Source organism: Miscanthus floridulus, chromosome 6, assembly GCF_019320115.1.
Source record: "Miscanthus floridulus cultivar M001 chromosome 6, ASM1932011v1, whole genome shotgun sequence".
In the NCBI taxonomy this organism is placed as follows: domain Eukaryota; kingdom Viridiplantae; phylum Streptophyta; class Magnoliopsida; order Poales; family Poaceae; genus Miscanthus; species Miscanthus floridulus.
The window spans coordinates 118600568-118620329 of record NC_089585.1 but is presented as its reverse complement, the minus strand read 5'-3'; the positions used below and the strand labels follow the sequence as shown (position 1 = coordinate 118620329).

The 19762-nt window shown below is 43.3% G+C and overlaps 3 protein-coding genes across 4 annotated transcripts; 1 reads left to right on the top strand and 2 right to left on the bottom strand.

The window, feature by feature from the left end:
- The first annotated feature begins 340 nt into the window (after positions 1–340).
- On the top strand, positions 341–5128 carry LOC136456724 (vacuolar protein sorting-associated protein 36-like). Its single transcript, XM_066456667.1, has 8 exons — positions 341–1055; positions 1141–1341; positions 3433–3526; positions 3973–4030; positions 4205–4274; positions 4488–4623; positions 4695–4779; positions 4856–5128. The coding sequence occupies exons 1-8, from the start codon at positions 417–419 to the stop codon at positions 4911–4913; spliced, it is 1341 nt and encodes a 446-aa protein (XP_066312764.1). The 5' UTR covers positions 341–416; the 3' UTR covers positions 4914–5128.
- A 1558-nt stretch (positions 5129–6686) lies between these two features.
- On the bottom strand, positions 6687–9637 carry LOC136456725 (ADP-ribosylation factor 1-like). Of its 2 annotated transcripts, none has more exons than XM_066456669.1 (7): positions 9371–9637; positions 9070–9235; positions 8545–8615; positions 8276–8395; positions 7874–7992; positions 7450–7531; positions 6687–6960 (listed from the first exon to the last, which is right to left on the bottom strand). In XM_066456669.1, the coding sequence occupies exons 2-7, from the start codon at positions 9215–9217 to the stop codon at positions 6955–6957; spliced, it is 546 nt and encodes a 181-aa protein (XP_066312766.1). In that variant the 5' UTR covers positions 9218–9235; positions 9371–9637; the 3' UTR covers positions 6687–6954. The 2 variants fall into 2 exon arrangements, with proteins under 2 accessions (XP_066312766.1, XP_066312765.1); XM_066456668.1 differs by having other exon boundaries at positions 9471–9632.
- A 3653-nt stretch (positions 9638–13290) lies between these two features.
- LOC136459295 (AP2-like ethylene-responsive transcription factor At1g79700) lies at positions 13291–16837 on the bottom strand. Its single transcript, XM_066459168.1, has 7 exons — positions 16632–16837; positions 16443–16525; positions 16218–16226; positions 15217–15305; positions 14826–14950; positions 14471–14547; positions 13291–14126 (listed from the first exon to the last, which is right to left on the bottom strand). The coding sequence occupies exons 1-7, from the start codon at positions 16835–16837 to the stop codon at positions 13507–13509; spliced, it is 1209 nt and encodes a 402-aa protein (XP_066315265.1). The 3' UTR covers positions 13291–13506.
- Between the last annotated feature and the right edge of the window lie 2925 nt (positions 16838–19762).

Sequence of the window (19762 nt, the reverse complement as noted above, 5' to 3'; positions counted from 1 at the left end):
ATGGAGTTTTTAATGAGGTATGTGCATATCGTGGTAATCACCTAAAGGAGAGTGTTGTAAAATATACTGACTCTATTCTAGAAGAAAATGAGAAGGGTAAATCATAATTCAGTTTGTTTGTATGTGGATTCTTACTAAACTCTTAGGTCTTTACATGACTATATATATACTTAGAAGCTCTATATTATAATTACAAATGTTTAGGAAAATAAAAGAATAGTCTTCTCGTGTGTTATCTACTTTAACTACTGTTCTCTACTTTAACTACTGCGGTTGATTATAAAAGACGGAGAAGGAGAGGTCCTTACCGCTGCCGATATTTTTTATAACAGTACGCAGCCCTCCAAAGTCCAAACAGCTCTTATTAAGTTTAGCACAGGAAAAAGAGGACCCAAACACACCACAGCACCGTCGCCATGTCCGCCGCCGCAGCCGACTGGCTCCCGTCAGCGTCCGTAACGGCGTCCGGCCGCCCGGTGCTTTCCGCAGGCGAGGTGGAGCGGAATCTCCTCCCGCTCGCCGACCTCGAGCCCGAGGAGAACCCGCGCCTCGCGCCCCTCCGCGGCTGCCTCCTCGCGCTCACTTCCCACCGCCTCATCTTCCTCCACGAGCCGTCCCGCTCCGCGCGCGGCCTCCCGGTCGCCACCGTCGTCCATGCCTACCCTCCCCACCGCAGGCACGGCCACAACCCCCTCCGCTCCCTCTTCTCCTCCTCGTCCTCATCTTCCTCGTCGCAGCATCCCCGCATCCGCCTCCAGATCTCCATGCCGCCCGCGCGATCGGAGGTCATCGCCATCGTCGTGACATGTAAGGCTGACGTTGATGTGTTCTTCGGGAGGCTGCTCGAGGCGATCCGTGCAAGGGCTTGGGTGGTGGCCCCCGCAGCTGCTCCGTCGAGCGGCACGCCGGTGGCAGAGGGGGCCTCGCCTGCGGAGGACGTCGCGATCCGGATGCCCGTTGTTGGGGTCTCGGGGATACTGCGGATGGAGCAGGAGTCATGGGAGAGCGCCGGGCAGAACTTGCAAGATGCGTTCCAGGATCTCAATGCCCTCATGGTTAGCATTGCACAGCTGCCTATCATCTGAGATTGATCACCATGGTCTAATTTGAACTCATTTATTGTTATTTTTTATTCTCCAGAGCAAAGCTAAGGAAATGATGCAGTTAGCAGAGAAAATGAGGCTCAAGCTATTAATGAACTCATCTACTGAATCAAATTCCAATGATGAAGAGATGGGTTCTAAGCAAGACATGCAGGACTTGCTATTGAGTGTTGGCATTGTGTCTCCTGTGACCAAAGAAACTGCTGGTGCGTTGTATCATCAGCAGCTGTCACTACAGGTAACATGCAATTGCTTTTTATGTAGCTTATTTTGGACTGTAAATTGGCTTCGATAATGCACGAATTTTGTAAGAAGTTTGTGTAGATTAGATCAATATTTAGTTCAGGGCTTCATTGCCATATGGCTCAAGCACAATAATATATCTCCAGGACAAATATCTTTCTCCTCCATATGGAGGGAATCACTACTTCTAGTGGTTAATAATTACAGATTTACAGTTCATTTTCATATGTCAGCTAGATTCCTCTAACCATTTAGTAATTTACTATTACTAGAATTTATTCAGGAGCTCTGGTCCCATCTTTTCAGTGAAGATGTGTACATAGATCAAATATTTAGTTTGAGGTTCACACCATATGGATTATGCACATACTATATATACAGAAAAAATAGCTTGTGTTTCACGATTATGGCCCTGTTTGGCAACCCTGCTTCTTAGGTTATGTTTTTTTAAGACCCAATTCAACCCAAATGCACAGCTTATCGTGAGCTTGTCCCAGAAGTGCTTCCTCCGGTAGAAAGAGAAACATGAAAATATAAGGGTCAATTTGGTAGAGCTCCACCTGATTCTCGAGCTTCACTCCTTGATTCTCTAATAGGGATGGCAACGGATCGGGTAAGGTGCTGGTGGAGTAAAAACCTGTCCTCAATGACGGCCGCGATATTTGGCTATGCCCTCCCTCAATGAGACCCGCAGGTGCAATGTCAGTTAACATATAACAAAAAAATTATGAAATCTGAGAGAAAACAACACACAATTATCAATTTATCATCACCAATGAATTGGAAGTTCACAACAATAAGTCTAGTCTAGTACATACTATTTAGACAACATAGTCTATACAAATCATCCTAGGTTTTACATAGGCTTAGACAAACATTTGTTCTAGGCCTCTAATTGGAGGAGCGGGGATAGAAAAAGAAAAACATACGTTTTGGGCCCCGCGGGTGAAATATGACACCCGCACCCGATCCGACACCATCGTGGGCCTCGACCCGAAGACACCTGCGGGTCTGACGTTGCACCCGCACCTGCACCCTAACAGGTGTGGCGCCCACGGGCGCCCGCACCCGCGGGTGTGATTGCCATCCCTATTCTCTGATGAAGCAGGTGAGAAGTGATTCTGGTGGTGATTGAATGGCGAGCGGTTTTTTTAGCTCCTAGCTCATAGTGTAAATGAAAAAGTGATTCTTGTCAGCTCCCCACCAGAAGCCAGTTGCATTTTAACGGTTAGTAAGCTCCACAAAATCCGCTCGAAGAAGCTGTGAGCGGAGCTCTACCAAACAGGTCCTAAGAAGCCGTCGTAGGCTCGCTTCTCAACTTTCTCCCTCAACTCGCCACACCTCCCTCCCTCTACACCGCTTTCCTCCCCTCACGACCCCCTCTGCATGACTGCATCCGCACCCTTGTAGCACCGCTCACATCGGCCTCCTCACAGCGCTGCCACGACACCGCATCCACCTCACCACAGCGTGCTCGCGGAGATGGCATGCTCACGTCAAGGTCGTGGTCAACACCGCTGCCGCCCGGGAGAACGCACATTAAAGGAGAAATCTCGAGAATATTATCATTTACTCCCTTTGTTTTACTATGTTTGTCCATGGCCTTGGTATAATACGTCCTGCAATGTTTGTCAATTGAGGATATCAAGAGTTTAAGTTGTTGCAACATTTCGAATCTCCATCACTAATTAAATGCTTTCAAAGAAGAGAAATAGTTGTGTCATGTTTTGTATTATTAGATTTTTTTCCCTTGTAATTAGTACTGTCCTGGTGTGCATGATGTGCTATGGACAAACATTGTGAAATTGAGGGAGTATGAACACTTCAAGCCATCAACAAATTACAAGATTCACACTCTTGCTTATATATTCAATTGGCAGGAGGCAAGGATAAAAGTTTGTCCATGCCTTCAGAGAATGAGAGTTTCCTTTTAATCTGAGAACAGTTCCATATTCTCCATTCCTCCTTAGGCTGTGGATTGAGGTGGATACATGTGCATCCAAACAAGGCCTTAAATTTCTAGCTGCATTATACTAAGTGTCAGACTTGTTATTTGCCAATGATTATTTTGTCCATTCATTGTCAGCTGGCGGACTTCGTAAGAATACCGCTTGAGAAAGCAGGTGGTATGATGGCACTAGTCGATGTTTATTGTCTCTTCAACCGTGCTAGGGGAACAGGTCTGTGTTTTTTTTTCTGTCTATAATATATATATATATATATATATATATATATATATATATATATATATATATATATATATATATAGAACTACTATTCTGTAGTTGGCCATAGAATAACTTATTCTGTAGCCACTTTGAGTTACGATAATTACTATGTTAATTTACAGTAACTCCTTACTAAGTGGTTTACTATAACATTATGGTAAATATTCTCATGTGTTATAGTAACCCAACTATTGTAAATATGTATTGACATTATGGTAAATTAGTATATAAAATTATAGTAAATGGAGGTGGCTACAGAATAACTTATTTTGTAGCCGGCTGCTGAATAGCCTCTCCCTATATATATATATATATATATATATATATATATATATATATATATATAAAATTTCCTTGTTACTTGTGTTCTGAAATTAGTTTTGTTTATTTGTTTCTAGAGTTAATCTCACCAGAGGACCTTTTGCAAGCTTGTTCGCTGTGGGAGAAAGTTGATGTGTATGTATATCATGCTTTTCATGATCACCAAACTAGCTAAGTTTACTTTTCTGAAGACAATCCAGGATGATGGGAATCGCAAAGAGTAATTCAATGCCTTTCCAGCTGGCTCGTCACCAGCCATTGATCATGGTTTTGATGTTTTGCTTATAGATGTTGATTTGTAATGAGCAGCCCAGTCATGCTCAGGAAATTTGATAGTGGAGTGAAGGTGATCCAGACCAAGACACATAGTGATGAAGAGGTAAGCAATCGCAACAATAAGCCTTAATGCATACTGAATACCCACTAAACCATATATTACAGTCAATCAGCATTGACTCTGTTAGTGGATTATACTGCCGCCACAGATTCTGCAGTTGTCTATGTTTGTACTTTGTACATTTGCCACTAGCATTGTTTTTAGCACTACTACTAGGCACTAGCAATCGCTAAACTTTTTCCTCAACGAACATAGGTATTTGCAAGAATCTCATCACTTGCACAGAAGCCGGATGCTCTTCAGAAAGGGATTAGCCCAAGTGATGCCGCATTCACACTGGGAATTGCTCCAGCTTTAGCAAAGGAACATCTTCTAAATGCAGAAAACAAAGGTACGTGTGGTTGTAACTTTCAAGTATTTTGCAAGTTACGTGTATGATCTGACCACATCTGTTTCTCTCAGGCCTGCTGTGCAGAGATGTTAGTCCAGATGGATTCCGCTTTTTTATCAATTTATTTAATGAAATTGATGCCCAAAATATTTACTCGTAAGAAAATCACAGCCCTGGCTCCCTGCAAGTTCCTTTTCAGATATTAGCCCTTTATTGATTGTGAACTTTGCAGGCAAAAACCCCATGGGCTGTACAGCGCGTGGATCTCCATTGCGATGGCATCTAACTGACACTGGTTAAATCGACTGGGAGATATTGAGACACTGGTTGATCAAGCTGGACATTGGTGCAATTATAGTATATTCTTTGAAAACGTTCGATCAAGCCAGACATTGTATCCTTTGAAAACGTTAGTCTGCATATCTCGCCATTTTGTACCATATAAACCAAAAGATGTGATATAACAAATCCATTTGTTCTGTTGAATGAAAGAGCATTTGAGTGCGATGTATGAGGATTCGGGCTGCATTTGTAAGTGTATTAGCATGTGGCCAGAGCAACATTTCTGTACTGCCTCCATCCAAAAATAATGCAACTCTGGTGTAGTCCTGAGTTGAGCTACCTCAATTTTCATCAAATTTATATAAAAAAAACTATAAAATTTATGATACTAAATAAGTATCGCTAGATTTTTTGATAAAAGTCAAACAATCAGTCTCAATCTTTCTGGGATGTACGTAGGGATAGAGGAGTCAAACAATCAGTCTCAATCTTTCTGGGATGTACGTAGGGATAGAGGATGTGTATATGTGTTTATATGGGTGAGTGTACAGATATATATGAGTGTCGCGTCTGTGTTGTACTGTGATTAAAAAAATAAAGAAATAATTAGAAACATCTTTTTGCAACGGAGGTTGTCAAGTTGAGCAGCCTTTCCACATTGATAAGAATAGATATTTGTTATAAAAAAAACCCTCATCTAAAGCTTCATCTAGATCACCAAATGCCATCTAAAGCTTTGCCTAGATCACCAAATGCTTTCATCCTCTGTTTCTGGATTCTCACTTGCTAAAAATAGGGAGAAGATGTTCCTCTAAAGTACTGAACAAGATAAAGAGATTGTTGGAGGATAGAGATAGAGAACGACTTTTACTAAATTGACTCTATAAAATGAGAATTTAGTGAGTTCAAGAAAAACCGTTAGACATGCTCTAACTACTTAGCAGCGAGACACCCTAAGTCCTAACTATGCACAAGCCGGGTGATCTGCTTTTGCTACGAACGTTCAACTATAGGCACAACACTGATTTAACTGAAGATAATGTCAAATCATGTCACTTGTCATTTGTCAATAGCTATCTTAAAACGGTGCGTACTGCAACATTGGGTTTGAGTTGGCACATGTTAATGTGCGGCAAATGTCTCCTCTTTCTCCTTCCGCCCGCTTTGAATCCCTCACCTGCGCTCCCCAGTCCATCGCTGCCACCTCCAACGCAGTGCTCGATCAGGCAATCACAACCATCCCCAATCAAACCTAACCGGCTATGGCAGCACATCGCCACCACCCTCCACCACTGCCACGCTAATCCCAGCCTTCTCATCCTGTTTTCACCGATGCCTCTGACGTTTGCACCACTCAATCGATCTATGCCACCGTCTAGCAGGCAATGCCCCCGCCACCCTCCACCACCACCTTCGTTAATACAGAGCCTCCCCAGAAAACTTATTCTAAGCCGCAGCATGGAAACCACCTAATCCCCAAAGCCTCTACCTATCTTCTTCTCCCATAATGTTTAGCTAAGTTGTTACTTGGTAGCCAACTAACTTAGTGTTTAGCTAAGCCTTCAGCTAGTTAGTAGTTATTAGCCAACTAACTAGCAAACCGTAGCTAATTCAAGCTCTTTTTTTTTTGTCTCCACTAGTAACTAGCCATGTATATCAAACAGGTCTTAAGTCATGCGTGCACGGTAATAAGCTTTTACCCATCTAAGAACAAAATCTAGCAAATCACATGTCACATCTAGCACGGCACTGGATCGGTGAAGACCTATAAGGCACGTCAATTTAATTTACCATACCATCTCCGAACATAGGTAAATATATATGACTGACAGTCAGTTTTGTGAAACCGAACAGGCGATGATACCGACCCAAAAACAAAAATACAATCCAATCTAGTATCAATCACTCAAAAGAGAGCTCAGAAGGTTTTTTTTTTCATAAGCACCCACACTATCTACTGTAGATTGTGTCTCAGTAATAATAAGTAAAAAAAAGCAGCCATAAGTTGCTCAAACGTCTTCCTCTTGCTAGGAGCCCAGCCGAAAAGCTTTAAGACTGCAAACAGATGGAATGGAAACAGTCAGTTACCAGCAGCAATTTTTTTGAAAGCAAAGCCACTGACAGCCATAGCCAGTCATCATGTCCTAGGAGTTCTATGCCTATGCAGAATTGTAAGTATGGTAGTGTGGCCCCTCAAAATATATCAAAATAAAAGTATGGTAGTGCAAGACAGAGAAAAATGTGAGGCAGCAACAATAGAGCTTCTGTTCTGTGCAAAGCCACTGACAGCCATAGCCAGTCATCATGTCCTCAGAGTTCTATGCCTATGCAGAATTGTAAGTATGGTAGTGTGGCCCCTCAAAATATATCAAAATAAAAGTATGGTAGTGCAAGACAGAGAAAAATGTGAGGCAGCAACAATAGAGCTTCTGTTCTGTGCATGTCTATGTTACTTCAACCACTAAGGACCATATAATCAGAACAGGCGCATTATTTCACGTATTCACAGAAGCACATAAGACATTAGCATGCAGCTAATGTTACCTTGTTGGCGATGTTGTTGGAAAGCCAGTCAAGCCCCTCATACAACCCTTCACCAGATGTAGCACAAGTGCTCTGGATGTACCTGCAACCCAGGGAACAAACACATTCATGTATACATCTGTTAAATATCGAAGGCAATTGTGACATTGGCAATTATTCAAGACAAGACAGTAATACATCAGTTGCGGAATGGAGAAAAATTCAGCTCAATCACAGTATCTAAAGGGATGCACATTAATGCATCATTTCTGATCCCATATAACCTCACATCATGAAGACATGATGACTAAAACAAGTGCTTCAAAGATACGCTGTAGATACTCGCAAATATGTCCAATACAGATAAACTAACAAATATCAGAACGCCAGGCAACGTTGATTCAGATACAGGGAGGTAAAGGGTTATGAAAACAAAATTTCTTACCAGTGCCGCTGGCGCAGGGAATGCAGACCAAGCTTGTCAGTAATTTCAGCAGCATTCATAGCATTAGGAAGATCTTGTTTGTTTGCAAATACAAGCAGCACGGCGTCATGCAGCTCATCCTACAAAATGGAAATATAGTTATATCATTAGGGATTAGGTCAGCACAATATGGATTCAGGAACTGAAAGTTAGCACTGTGAAATGGCGTTGTTTAATGTTTTAGCATCCCTATGCATGTCTCATAAGCTGCTCTGACAGCTTTAAAAAACTTTGTTGGCAAGCCAGCTCATACAATATCCAAATTCATGATTGTAATGTTGCTGAAACAAAAACTACTCATAGAGAAAGGATAGTTGCAGAATGGAACCTTTTGGAACTACTAAAATAATACTACTATATTACCTCATTCAGCATCCTGTGGAGCTCATCTCTAGCCTCAACAACACGTTCCCTGTCATTGCTGTCTACAACAAAAATAAGTCCCTGTGTGTTCTGAAAGTAGTGCCTCCACAGGGGCCTGATCTGTTTGACATAAAGAATAAAGAAACCGTAATTCCTCGGTAAAGTTTATCACAACAGAATAATGCTATGGATCTTGAGATAAAACACATTTGCAAAGAGTTGATACCATGATGAGATGTAATAACTCAACTATAAGCACATATGCTCACCTTGTCCTGGCCACCAACATCCCAAACGGTGAAGCTAATGTTCTTGTACTCAACAGTTTCAACATTGAATCCTGCAAAATTCCAAGATAAGCCAATCGACTACACTATAGTAAATTCATACCATGCATGGATCGGTAACAAATGTATATTTCATATTTACCAAGTTCTGATATACACAGAACGCTCCTAAAAAGATGGCATGTCATTCAGAAGCCCACGTTTGTCAAGTACTCAAGCTACTATCCTAACAACTCATTTTTACACGAAAATGATGTAACACAGAAGAGCAATATTCAGGAACCAGGACATAATTTTGTCAACTTTTATAGTTCAAACCATTATAGCTAGATTAGACTACTGTGAACAGACCATTTTCACGAATTGACAGTAAATACACACCCGAATGCATGGCACTACATTCGAGGGTGCATTTCAGAAATTGCATGCCCTGTACAGTTTACTAGCAATTTCCCACAGTATAGTTTAGCATGCAAAGCAGAACAATATGGTGGAGAAAGGGCTCACCGATGGTGGGGATGGTGGTGACGATCTCGCCGAGCTTGAGCTTGTAGAGGATGGTGGTCTTACCGGCGGCATCGAGCCCGACCATGAGAATCCTCATCTCCTTCTTGGCGAAGAGGCGGCTGAACAGCTTACCAAAGGAGAGCCCCATCTCTTCCCCAAGGAAATCCTACGAGATCCAAAGCCAGGCGCGGGATCGAATCGGATTCGCATGAAAAAGCAGAGACACGCGAATGAACAAACTCGCCAACACTAGCGTCCAATCTAAGCTAATCATGCAGCAGCCCGTAGCAGAGAAAAATACCACTCGATCGGACGATCGAGACGATCAGATCCGCGCGGGCGCGGGGCGGAATTCTTGACACCAGGAAGGAAGGAAGAGGCGCTTGACGGGGAGCACTCACCGCGACGGTGGCGAACGCCTTCCTCCGCCGCCGCGAGCTCCCTCCCCTTTGGACTCTGCGCCGCCGGGCTTCGGCGATCTGCGTGCGCGGATCGGCGGAGGCGGGAGCGCGTGGTGGTGGGGCGACGACGCGAGCGAGCGATGGCGACGAGAGGCTATTATATTGGCCGCGGTGCGCTGCGGTCCGGTCCGAGGGGATTGTCCCGAGGCGGGCTTCTTTCACCGATGGTCAAAATGGAGGAGGGCCCGGCTGAGTCGACCCGCATCGGCATGGAGCCAGCGTCATCAGCAGGACAGCAGCCATGGATGATGGATCCGTCGCTCCTGATCGCGACGCTTGGATAGTTGATCCAACAACGCGAGACTAGATGAAATGGGCCAGTTTTATGACGCGGATTCGATCCTTTCCGCGCATTATTCCGCGGGCTGGGGAAGTGGGCAAGTTTGGTTCGATTTGGGCTGGTTGGATATATATAGGAGTATAATACGTTTCATTTCGCCCGCCTGTTCGCTTGCTCGTAAACGATCGTAAATTTTCAGCCGAAAACCGTGTTTTTCTCTCACATCAAACCAGCCAGCAGTAAATAATCCACGGTACGATACGGCCTCCCGAACAGGCTGCTTGTTCTTTTGACCGGCCGTCAAATTCAGTTGCCTCCGAGCATCTTTTGCTCTTTTTTTAAAAAAAAAAAGAATAGTTTTTATTCTGATTTCTGTATGTGCTGTGCACTCAACTAAACAAAATTAAAAGTTTCTTCCTCTAGCTGAAAAACAAAAACCAGCAAAAAGCGAAACATTTTTGTTTACCATAAAGTACAAATTCAAACAGCAAAAGCTAAACATTGAGCCTTTTTAGAAGACACCCACCCATAATTGGTGAAAATTTCCATGACCGCCGTTTCCAACATACTTTAGGTCCAAAAGCTAAGCACTGAGCTCACTTCATAATTGGTCAGACACTCTTCTTTTCTAATTAGGTCCAAAAGCGAATCGAGTAATAGCCCTGAAAATGACCTGCATATAAGAATAGTTTCTTTTGTCAAAAACAACATCATTTTGACTTAGCTAAATAGATCAACATATCGCACTTAACCCCATCCAGATTTGGGAACCCAACTTTTCGGTATACTGTTTGTAGCCAATTCCCAAATAATTTAGCTACGTTCTATGGCAGTTGTAAACCAAAAGCGACTTGAAGTGCTCTCCAAATAAATTTAGAGACATGACAGTAAAAAAAAATGTTATACAGTTTTCTTGTTATTACAAAAACAACAATTTTCACTATCTTTCCAATATATTTTAATTAACTTGTCCATGGTTAAAATAACACCTTTGATTAAAACTAGATAAAGATCTTAATCTTAAGGGTATTTTAAGTTTCCAGAGGAATCCATTTGGAGAAATCAAATTTTAATTCATAATATGTTTGTAAAGTAACTGTACAGTGAAATACCATTTTTGGTAGCGGCCCGTTTCAAAGAAGCTAGAGGAGCAAAAACTATTCCTGAGGACTTGTTCACTCTTGCCAAAAAGAAAAAGGGGGGCTCGTTGAGAAAAAAAAAATATATGTTCTCCCTCTGTTCCATAATCTAGCTAGAGCCTTAGAGGAGCAAAAACTACATAAACTGATGAGCATGAGTTTCTCGGGGCGCGCTGCAACTACGGAATGTTTGCTGATGGTAGATGGTATGGCCGGATTTGGCGCGGAACGGAAAGCTCAATCTTTCCCAACTATACCTCTTACCGTGAGAAGAGGACATAGATAAACGATGCTTATCTACAATAAAAAAAAAATCCATGTCATTATTATCTATTTCTCATCATTTTCAATTGTATTCACACCCATCAAATAATAATTAATCTTATCCATACTTATTGCATTTAGTTGAACTACTAACTGCTTACTAATTTACACATAAAATGTTATATATACATGTAGGATCCATGTCAAATCTGGATCACTGGATTGAAAAACCTAATTTTTTTGCGAAATTGATTGGAACTTGCTAAAAATAACTCAATATAGCAGTCTGCAGTTTTGTGCAGATTAACAAGAGTATATTTAAATATGAGATCCGTATTAAAACCAGGATGGTAAAATTTGGAACTTTACATTCACACTTGAAATGTTGAGCAAAATTGGTTGAGTTTTTTTTTAAGTGACTCGGTTTGATAGCAGGCTACTTCATACACACTGGTGCGGCTAGATTTTAATATGAAACCCACGTTGGAAGACATACCCTAAAAAAAACATCTGTTTGCACTTTAATTTTTTCACAAATTAACTGAAATTAATTAGAGATGACTCGTTATAACGGACGGCTACTTTATGCAAATTGGTGTGGCTAGATATATATGTGGGACTCATGTCAAAAGCTAGACCCTGTAATATCTCGTGTGCACACTAAAATTTTAGTGAAATTAACTAAGCTTTATTGCAGATGATTCAATAGCAGTTAGTACTTTGTGCAAATTATCAACATGTGGGTCCCACATTATAAACCTGAAATAAAAAACAAACTTTGTGTTGTCTAATCGATGATCCACACATTTCTACTAATAGATAATTAATTGTGCTAAAGACTTATCCATAAACAATCCGCTCCCCGTGCCCTATCCATTTCTTTGTCCCTTATACTGTCTCCAATAGATGATCTATATGGGCACCCAAATTTAAAATGGGTAGCAGGAGATCTAAAATCAGCCTCCAATAGAGTACCTATACAGAAGACTCATTTTGGGTTGTCTGAGAGGCACAACCTAAATATGGGTATCCTCTCTCCTAAAAACTCATTTGCAGAAATGATTCTCTTTTGGGTCTTGTTGTTGAAGAGGATGTCGAATGGGTATCGAACCCGTTGACTGTAGCGCTATCCAAACATTGAATAGGTCTTGTATTTTGGGTGGTGTTGTTGGAGATAGTCTTAGCATTACTTCTTGCCTTGCTTGTTTGTATGCAAGTTCTTATGAATGACGCGTAGAATTGCATGGTAGAGTGATCACCTTAAGTTTACCTTTTGTTTCTAAGGACTCATTTATTTTATTAAAAATATAAACATTTATGATATAAAATAAGAACCATCAGATTTGTTATGGAAATAAATCGATTTGGAGATATAAATGTACATATTATTATTCACTCTAAACTTAATTAAATTTAAACTACTTTAACGAACATGAATATCATAGTTACATTATTATGTGAACTTGTGGATGGAGATGTTGATTTAGCAGGTCAGTAATCTTTATACACTCTTCAATTACTACTTTGTAGGCAGGTGTTCTCGATTTAACAAGCCAGGCCATGTTTAGTTCATCCAAAATCCAAACTTTGGCACTATGCAAAAAGAAGATTTCCCGTCACATCAAACTTATGGTACATACATGAAGTACTAAATGTTGACAAAATCAAAAACTAATTGCACAGTTTTTACCTAGCACAGTTTTTACCTAGCGCAGACGTATACTCTGTACTTTTTTTTTGGTCAAAACAACAGCTCAGAGTGGTCACTTTCTAATATAAGCCCTGTTTAATAGAGCTCGTATAAGACACGCACTTACCAAAAAGAGGCCATAAACGTACATAAAAAGGAGGCCATAAACATACTGTGCACGCACAATGACACGAGTATGAGAAACCTGCCATTTCAGTTTAGCTTATCAGTAGTACTCCGAATCTTTTAGCTACTCCTAGGCCAGCTACTAGGCCCTAGCTACCGAGAACAGAGCATCATGCGCACACTTGTCACGGCCTCCAACTTGGACAGTCGGATGGCAGCTTCTTTTTGTCGACAAGTTACAAGTTACGACGATTTTCACGGTGGATCGTCCCAAAAGTTAGAGCTCCTCCACTTTCACGTACCCCAAAAGGATTAGAGCGAGAGCGGCGACATCACTCGCATTTCCACGCCAAAAACACGCTCAATCGCTGCCACCAAACCAAAACGGCACCCAGCCTCAGCAAACCGACACGTCGTCACGTAGTTACGCTGCCGGTGGAGTGAACGGCCGGGACGCCGCCGCGTGGCAACGCAAGCTCATCGCCACCAGCGCGCGGACGCCAGCGAGCTGATGGTGGCGGCCGCGTCGGCGTCGACTCCGGAAACGTCAGGCACGACGGCGCCCGCGGCGGCGGGGAGCTGCACATGGACCTCGCCCGGGCCGCCGCCGGGCGCGTCGAACAGAGTCTCGATGTCGTCCTCGAAGCGCACGCTGTCCGGCAGCGCCAGGCCGCACAGCTGGTCGTCGGGCGGGCAGCCGAGCGCACGGGCGGGGTACCGGGCCTCGAAGTCGGCGGGGTCCATGCAGAGCGCCGGCAGGATCTCGGCGATGGCGTGGTCCACGTCGTCGGCGTCGCGGAGCACGGGGCCGGGTGGCAGCGCCAGGGGCTCGCCCAGCTCGTACTCCGGCTCGGGCTTGGGCGTCAGGAGCGGCGTCGGAAAAGGATGACGAGCCTTGGGCAGCGGCGCTGCCTCGTCCACCAGCTCGTCCTTGGGCTTCAGAGCCGGCTTCGGCTGGGCCTTGCGGACCGGCGGTTGAGCCCGCTGCCGGTCGTCCTTGTCCGTGTAGCTGCTGATGTCGAAGTTGGTGACCGCGGCGTGCCCCCGCAATTCCAGAGCTGCAAGGTCGTAGGCCCGGGCTGCCTCCTCCTGCGTCCCTGCAGCACAAGAAAGATCCAAGAGGACCAGCCAACAATTCAGAGTAGTACATTCCGTGGGCCTTCACAAATCACAGCAGCAGTGGCATGCACACACACTGAGACACAAAATAAAACTATTGCAAGCATAATGTTCTCAGAACAAAAATCAAATTAATCATCCAAGAAGATCATACATTGCCACAAGAAATACAGATGTCAGAATGCAAAATGCAAGTTAATCCAGACGGATAAGGCTGCTGAATGCACGATCCTGTATTCAGTGATCTTGTAACAAAAATGTGGCTTCTTGCGATCATCAGTACTGGCAAAATGCAGCGGAAGACCAAGAAAGATACACATACCGAACGTCCCCAGGTAGAGGTATTTCTTGCCGCAAGCGTAGCCGATCCTGGCCTCCCACCTGCCATTATGGTGGTGCCTGCGAACCAAAACTCTCATTAGAACTTCCCTGAACTCTCAGCAAAACCATTCAGATTTTCTGCATGCCTTCACCGGAAGGAGTGGTGACGGCAGAAAACTGAAGATAAGAAGACAAAAACTCCATCCTAGATAGTGGTGGCTTTGCTCGGTAAAGAATCGCTTATTGGTTGATGCATTCAGGCATTCAGCTGAGCCACCGAGCCGGCGCTGGGTTGGATAGATACAGAGATACAGTGATATGCCGATGGCCTAAGCACCATGTGTGTTCGTGCTTACTTGGCCACTCCCCTGTACCCGGAGGCGCCTCTCGAGAAACAGCTACTCTTGCGCCGCAGAGTGGCCAGATACGCCTCCCTTGTCATGCGCTCCATCTTGTCATGCTCATGCCTGTACGATTCCAGCTGCATTAATTTATCACAGTGAGAGTTTAGATTCACACTAGCACAGTACCGATTAGAAAACTAATTACACAGTTAGGTGAAAAATCGCGAGACGAAACTTTCGAACCTAATTAGTCCATAATTAGACACTAATTATCAAATACAAACGAAAGTGCTGCTACAGTACCCGAAACCTAAAATTTTTGATCTAAACGGGGCCTTACTAGCAAGCAAACTACTACATTACTGAGACAATGACATATGCAGACTGAACTATCTCAACTTACTGGGAAGTTGAGTGTGCTGTCTGAGCCCCAGTACTTGAGTGCTGCCAGATCATAAGTACGGGCTGCTGCCTCCTCATTGTCAAATGCTCCTGAGAAGAAACAAGATAAAAAAAAAATTAATTCGTGTATCCCTGCCATTTATGCAAATACCTCATGGTGGTTTTATCCTGGGGAACGTTTCTTAGGGCCCTCTTGGAATGTAGGATTGGAATTTTAAAGATACACAGAAAAAACACATGGATGGGAATCAGAGAAATAAAAACACAAAGAACTTTTGTTGGAATAGATGTTTGAATCAACTGCAAAGAAACACATTGGTTTATTTATTGTGGAATCAAACACAAAAAAAATTCCTAAACTTTTCATATAAGCTATTTCCACAAACCATAGTGCTATCTCTACCTCATTTTTTCATTCTTAAAATATACATGCGCCCTCGATCCAGACTCACAACGCGTGCCCATATCAATTAGAACGATTTGCGTCCGGTGATGGTACAGAATCTGACTTAACAATAGAGCTAAAGTGTCTAAAATTTTAGACGACCAAACTTTATATCACTTTAACTTTCTAAAGTTTTTGTGAGATTGACTAAACTTTAAACTTTAGACAGCACTTTGACCTTCTATTTGTAGTCTCTCGAGAGCTAGAGTGGTCTAAAGTTCTATACTTCAGATCATGGAACAAGACCTTAATAATCCATAAGAATGAGAATCCTACATTTTTTTTTCCAACAACCCAAAGGACCTTAATTGTGCAGCATGAGGGGAGAAACAAAACACAGTAGTCCTTTCAACTTTATCCAAAAAAGTAATTTTTTCACCGCACTCGATCTTTTTTTTTTTGAAAAGAAGGTATAAAGCAGTTTTTTGTAGATTCGAAAGCCGAAATCAATCAGAACAACGCAATGCAGTTCATTCGCAACCCAGATCAGATAATTGGTGAATCATAGCATGGGAAAGCTCGTGAGCTTTTTTACGGATGTGAGGATCTTGACTCACCCAGATAAACTGTTGGAAGCGAGGCGACCATCAGACATGAAACATCCACATATCACACGAATGTCGAGGTCCAAGCACATAAGAAAAAAAAACAAAAAAATGCGAAGAAACAGAGAAGAATGTCAGCACATTTTGCTACAGCGTGAGAAATCAAACAGATTGAGACCAGAGAAGAAATAAAAAGAATCATTTGTTCATCGGTGGGACAAGTAAACAAGACTCCACCTTGCCTGCCCTTCTTGGTCTTGGTCCGGCTCCAAGCGTTCTTGTCCCACAGGTGCGCCTCGTACTTGCCTGTTCCCCTGTGCCTGCGCCAACGAACGCAACGACGCGACGCTCACTCAGAAATCACAAGGGCTGAACTCAACCAAATCGCCGACGAAGAGAAAGATTGAACCTTGGTCGATCACGCACCTGGTCACGCCCTTGTAGATGGAGCTGGTCCTCCTCGGGGCGACGGCGGCGCCGTTCTTGGCCCTCCTACGGCTGCTCCTCTGCTTCTTGCTGCTGCACTTCGGTGACCACGACGGCGGCACATAGCAGGAGCTCGAGGAGGACGAGGAGGAGACACAGTAGAGCGAGGAGGCGGCCCAAGAGGAAGAGGAATGCGGCTTCGTCATTGCGAGTGTGGCCCAGGGCAGGGTTAGCCCTGGACGGCGGCGGCCTCGCTTTCCACGGCTCCAGGCCCTGATCGCTCTCTTTGCCTTTGTTTGGACGGCTTGGTGACGGTGGTGCAGCAAGCGTAGTGGAGACCGGTAGTGGTAGGCGACTGCTTGCTATGAAGACTGTCTCCAGCGACCGCGAGAAAAATACAACACCTTCTTTTCGTGGTGCTACAGGGTTTAATACTTTTTTTTTTAGTCTTCCTCGCCGACCAGATTAAAAGACAACCCTTTATATAAATGGGTCTTCAAAAAAGAGGATATTCAGATTTAAATTATATCTCTCCTAGCATCAAAAATAAATCTTTCATATAGATACTCTGTTGAAAACTACAGGTATTATATTAGAGATGCATTTTGAGTTTGAGTTCCACAATAGATCTTCTGTTAAAAACCGGTGGGAAGCATATGGGAGACAAATGAGGAGCTTGCCAATATATGGGGAGAGCGGAGAGCGGGAGAGAAATGGCCGACCCCACAGCTTTTAGCAACTAGCAGCCTGTTCGTTTGGTCGTATTTGGCTTATAAGTCATAGCTTATCAGTCAACAAATAGTATTTTTCTCTCACGTTAAACCAACCAATAGTATTTTCAGCCATAGCTTATTAGTCAAATAAGGTCAAACGAACAGGACGTCCAGCGGATTCTTGTTATGTAAAAATATTTAGCTAATAAATTACAAAGTTTTTCTTTGATATAAAAATATTTCTTCTAAACTTTAGCGACGAGACTAGCCAGTCGCCTGGGGGTGGTCGGGCGGTAACTCTTCCACTGGAAAAAAAATCGGTGCAGAGCATCCTCATCAAGACGCCGTGCGGACTGTGGCCCCGTTCGGCTGGCAGAATTTTGACTGAAATTGGCTGAAAATACTGTTCTGGCTGAATTGTTGTGAAAAAAAATACTGTTCCAGCTAAAAAAGAAGCCAAACAAACCGAATATGGAGTAAGCCGAACGGAGCCCGTACAGCTAACACGTATGCCACATCATCATCTTAGGAGGGACGATTAAACATGGTTGGTTCTCGCTCGTCTCCTGTTATCTATATGTGGCTAGACATCTTTCATCCGTGAGACCAGAAACTCACATGTTAATTTTAATCAGCTAACTAACCAGTTTCATATATATGATAATTTTTTAGTTTCAGCTATATGTCTAGTGCAATCTTTGGTTGATATGGTCTCATATTATATATTGTAGATGCTTTTTTAAAAAAGAGTGCATCTATCTAGACAATAAATGAGTGATATAAAACTAAATCATCACATAATGGCCATGTTCGGCTTACCCCATATTCGGCTTGTTCGGCTTCTTTTTCAGCCAGAACAGTGTTTTTCTCTCACAACAATTCAGCCAAAACAGTGTTTTTCAACCAGTTTCAGCTAAGTTTCAGACCAGCGAACGGGGCCAATTTTTTAGCCTTTACATATAAAAATAAAGGATCCAGATCAAGTCTTCCTTCCACTTTATCATTTTCCCTCCTTTTCGTCCACACGACTGTGCTCGACCTCGACGAGCAGCTCGCCCCCACCATCTCTGCCTTCTCCAGCCCTATGTCTACAGCAGCTCCTCTTCCCCCTAGCTGGATCCACCGTCTTCCACCATGATTCGCCCTTGAAATCCATTAGATGTGCTTCTCACCATCTTGTTCATCTCCAATCAAGCTCCCCACCGCCATCACCTCCGGCCAGCTCTATCGATGCCCTGTCGCATCCGACCGTTGCCATGCTAACCTAGTGGAGGTCACCAGGCTATCTCCTCCACGCCCCCGCCTTTTCACCGCCCAACCACCTTCCCCCACTGCTCGACCATCGTCGCCTTGCCTCACCCTGCCCCCGCGCTTGCCACCATTGCTAGGCCGGCCTTCTCCCAAGCAATCCTTCTAAGCTAGTCAGATTTAGGTAAACCACTGAACCCCAAAATGTAACCCTAACCTTGCTGGAGTTAGGGGAGAAGATTACATGGCATTCTTGGAGTGGACAGAAAAAATGAGTGAGAGAAGACCTTAAATCACTTGAGTGATTTTTAGATTTAATGTTTGGTAGGATATCTATCAAGCTTACATTGATATAGGAGAGATAAAACGGCACTATGATGTAGATGTTAGTATAGATTCTTCTAATCACCAACTCACCACTATGTTTTAGCCTCCCTTCTACAAAAGTGTGATGATATTAGCTTTAACTAAGATATTGTTTGATTTGAGGTCCATGGCTCGTTATCGGTTCACAACGCAATTTGATTATGCTTCTTGTCGTTTGCTTTGGCTAGTCCGTAGTGATTAATAGTGTGAATCATTACGAGACTATAGAATGCAGATACCGCTCACTCTCTAGCGTTAACTAATCTAGTCACCTTGCTCCCTTGTGCACATGTAGAAACAAATAATCAATTATTTCCATTATGTAGAACCATTAGTGCAACGATCTAGTTCCATTTACGTTACCGATTATGGTGTTGGAACCAAACAACACCTTAGTTTGTTTATATTGTAACATAACATAATTTTGCAGGTTGTTTTGCACCGTAGGGTCTCACAAAGTCGCAGCCCTTTTCGTCTCGCAAGCCGTCGTCATCGCCGTCACCACGTGTAGGGCTCCTCTCCTTCCTCTCCAGCGCATCTACCGGGATAAGGAGAGGGGACCCATCTCTTTAACTTTCTATAGTTTTTTTCTTAATTGCTTAAGGTTTAGTCAAAATAAATCCTCTGGCAAAATCAGATGATTTTTGGTTGGGATCGTGTTTCCTACGATGATTTCGATGATTGCCACGACAAGATCGCCGTTGCAAGCGTCGATTTCATCGATAGGAGGGCAAGCTATGGCCATTAATTATTTGCAAGGGGAGGGGTACTTTTGGGCGCCCCCAATGAAGACAGCTACTCCAA

Excerpts from the sequence above, each read along its gene's own strand:
- LOC136456724 (XM_066456667.1), top strand. The coding sequence starts at position 417 with ATGTCCGCCGCCGCAGCCGACTGGCTCCCGTCAGCGTCCGTAACGGCG. Across the intron at positions 3,527-3,972 it reads CAACCGTGCTAGGGGAACAG|AGTTAATCTCACCAGAGGAC; the intron begins GTCTGTGTTTTT and ends ATTTGTTTCTAG. Across the intron at positions 4,624-4,694 it reads TCTAAATGCAGAAAACAAAG|GCCTGCTGTGCAGAGATGTT; the intron begins GTACGTGTGGTT and ends TGTTTCTCTCAG.
- LOC136456725 (XM_066456669.1), bottom strand. The coding sequence starts at position 9,217 with ATGGGGCTCTCCTTTGGTAAGCTGTTCAGCCGCCTCTTCGCCAAGAAG. Across the intron at positions 8,396-8,544 it reads ATGTTGGTGGCCAGGACAAG|ATCAGGCCCCTGTGGAGGCA; the intron begins GTGAGCATATGT and ends TATGTCAAACAG. Across the intron at positions 7,993-8,275 it reads TCCACAGGATGCTGAATGAG|GATGAGCTGCATGACGCCGT; the intron begins GTAATATAGTAG and ends TCCATTTTGTAG.
- LOC136459295 (XM_066459168.1), bottom strand. The coding sequence starts at position 16,837 with ATGACGAAGCCGCATTCCTCTTCCTCTTGGGCCGCCTCCTCGCTCTAC. Across the intron at positions 14,951-15,216 it reads ACAGCACACTCAACTTCCCA|CTGGAATCGTACAGGCATGA; the intron begins GTAAGTTGAGAT and ends AAATTAATGCAG. Across the intron at positions 14,548-14,825 it reads GGGTACAGGGGAGTGGCCAA|GCACCACCATAATGGCAGGT; the intron begins GTAAGCACGAAC and ends TTTGGTTCGCAG.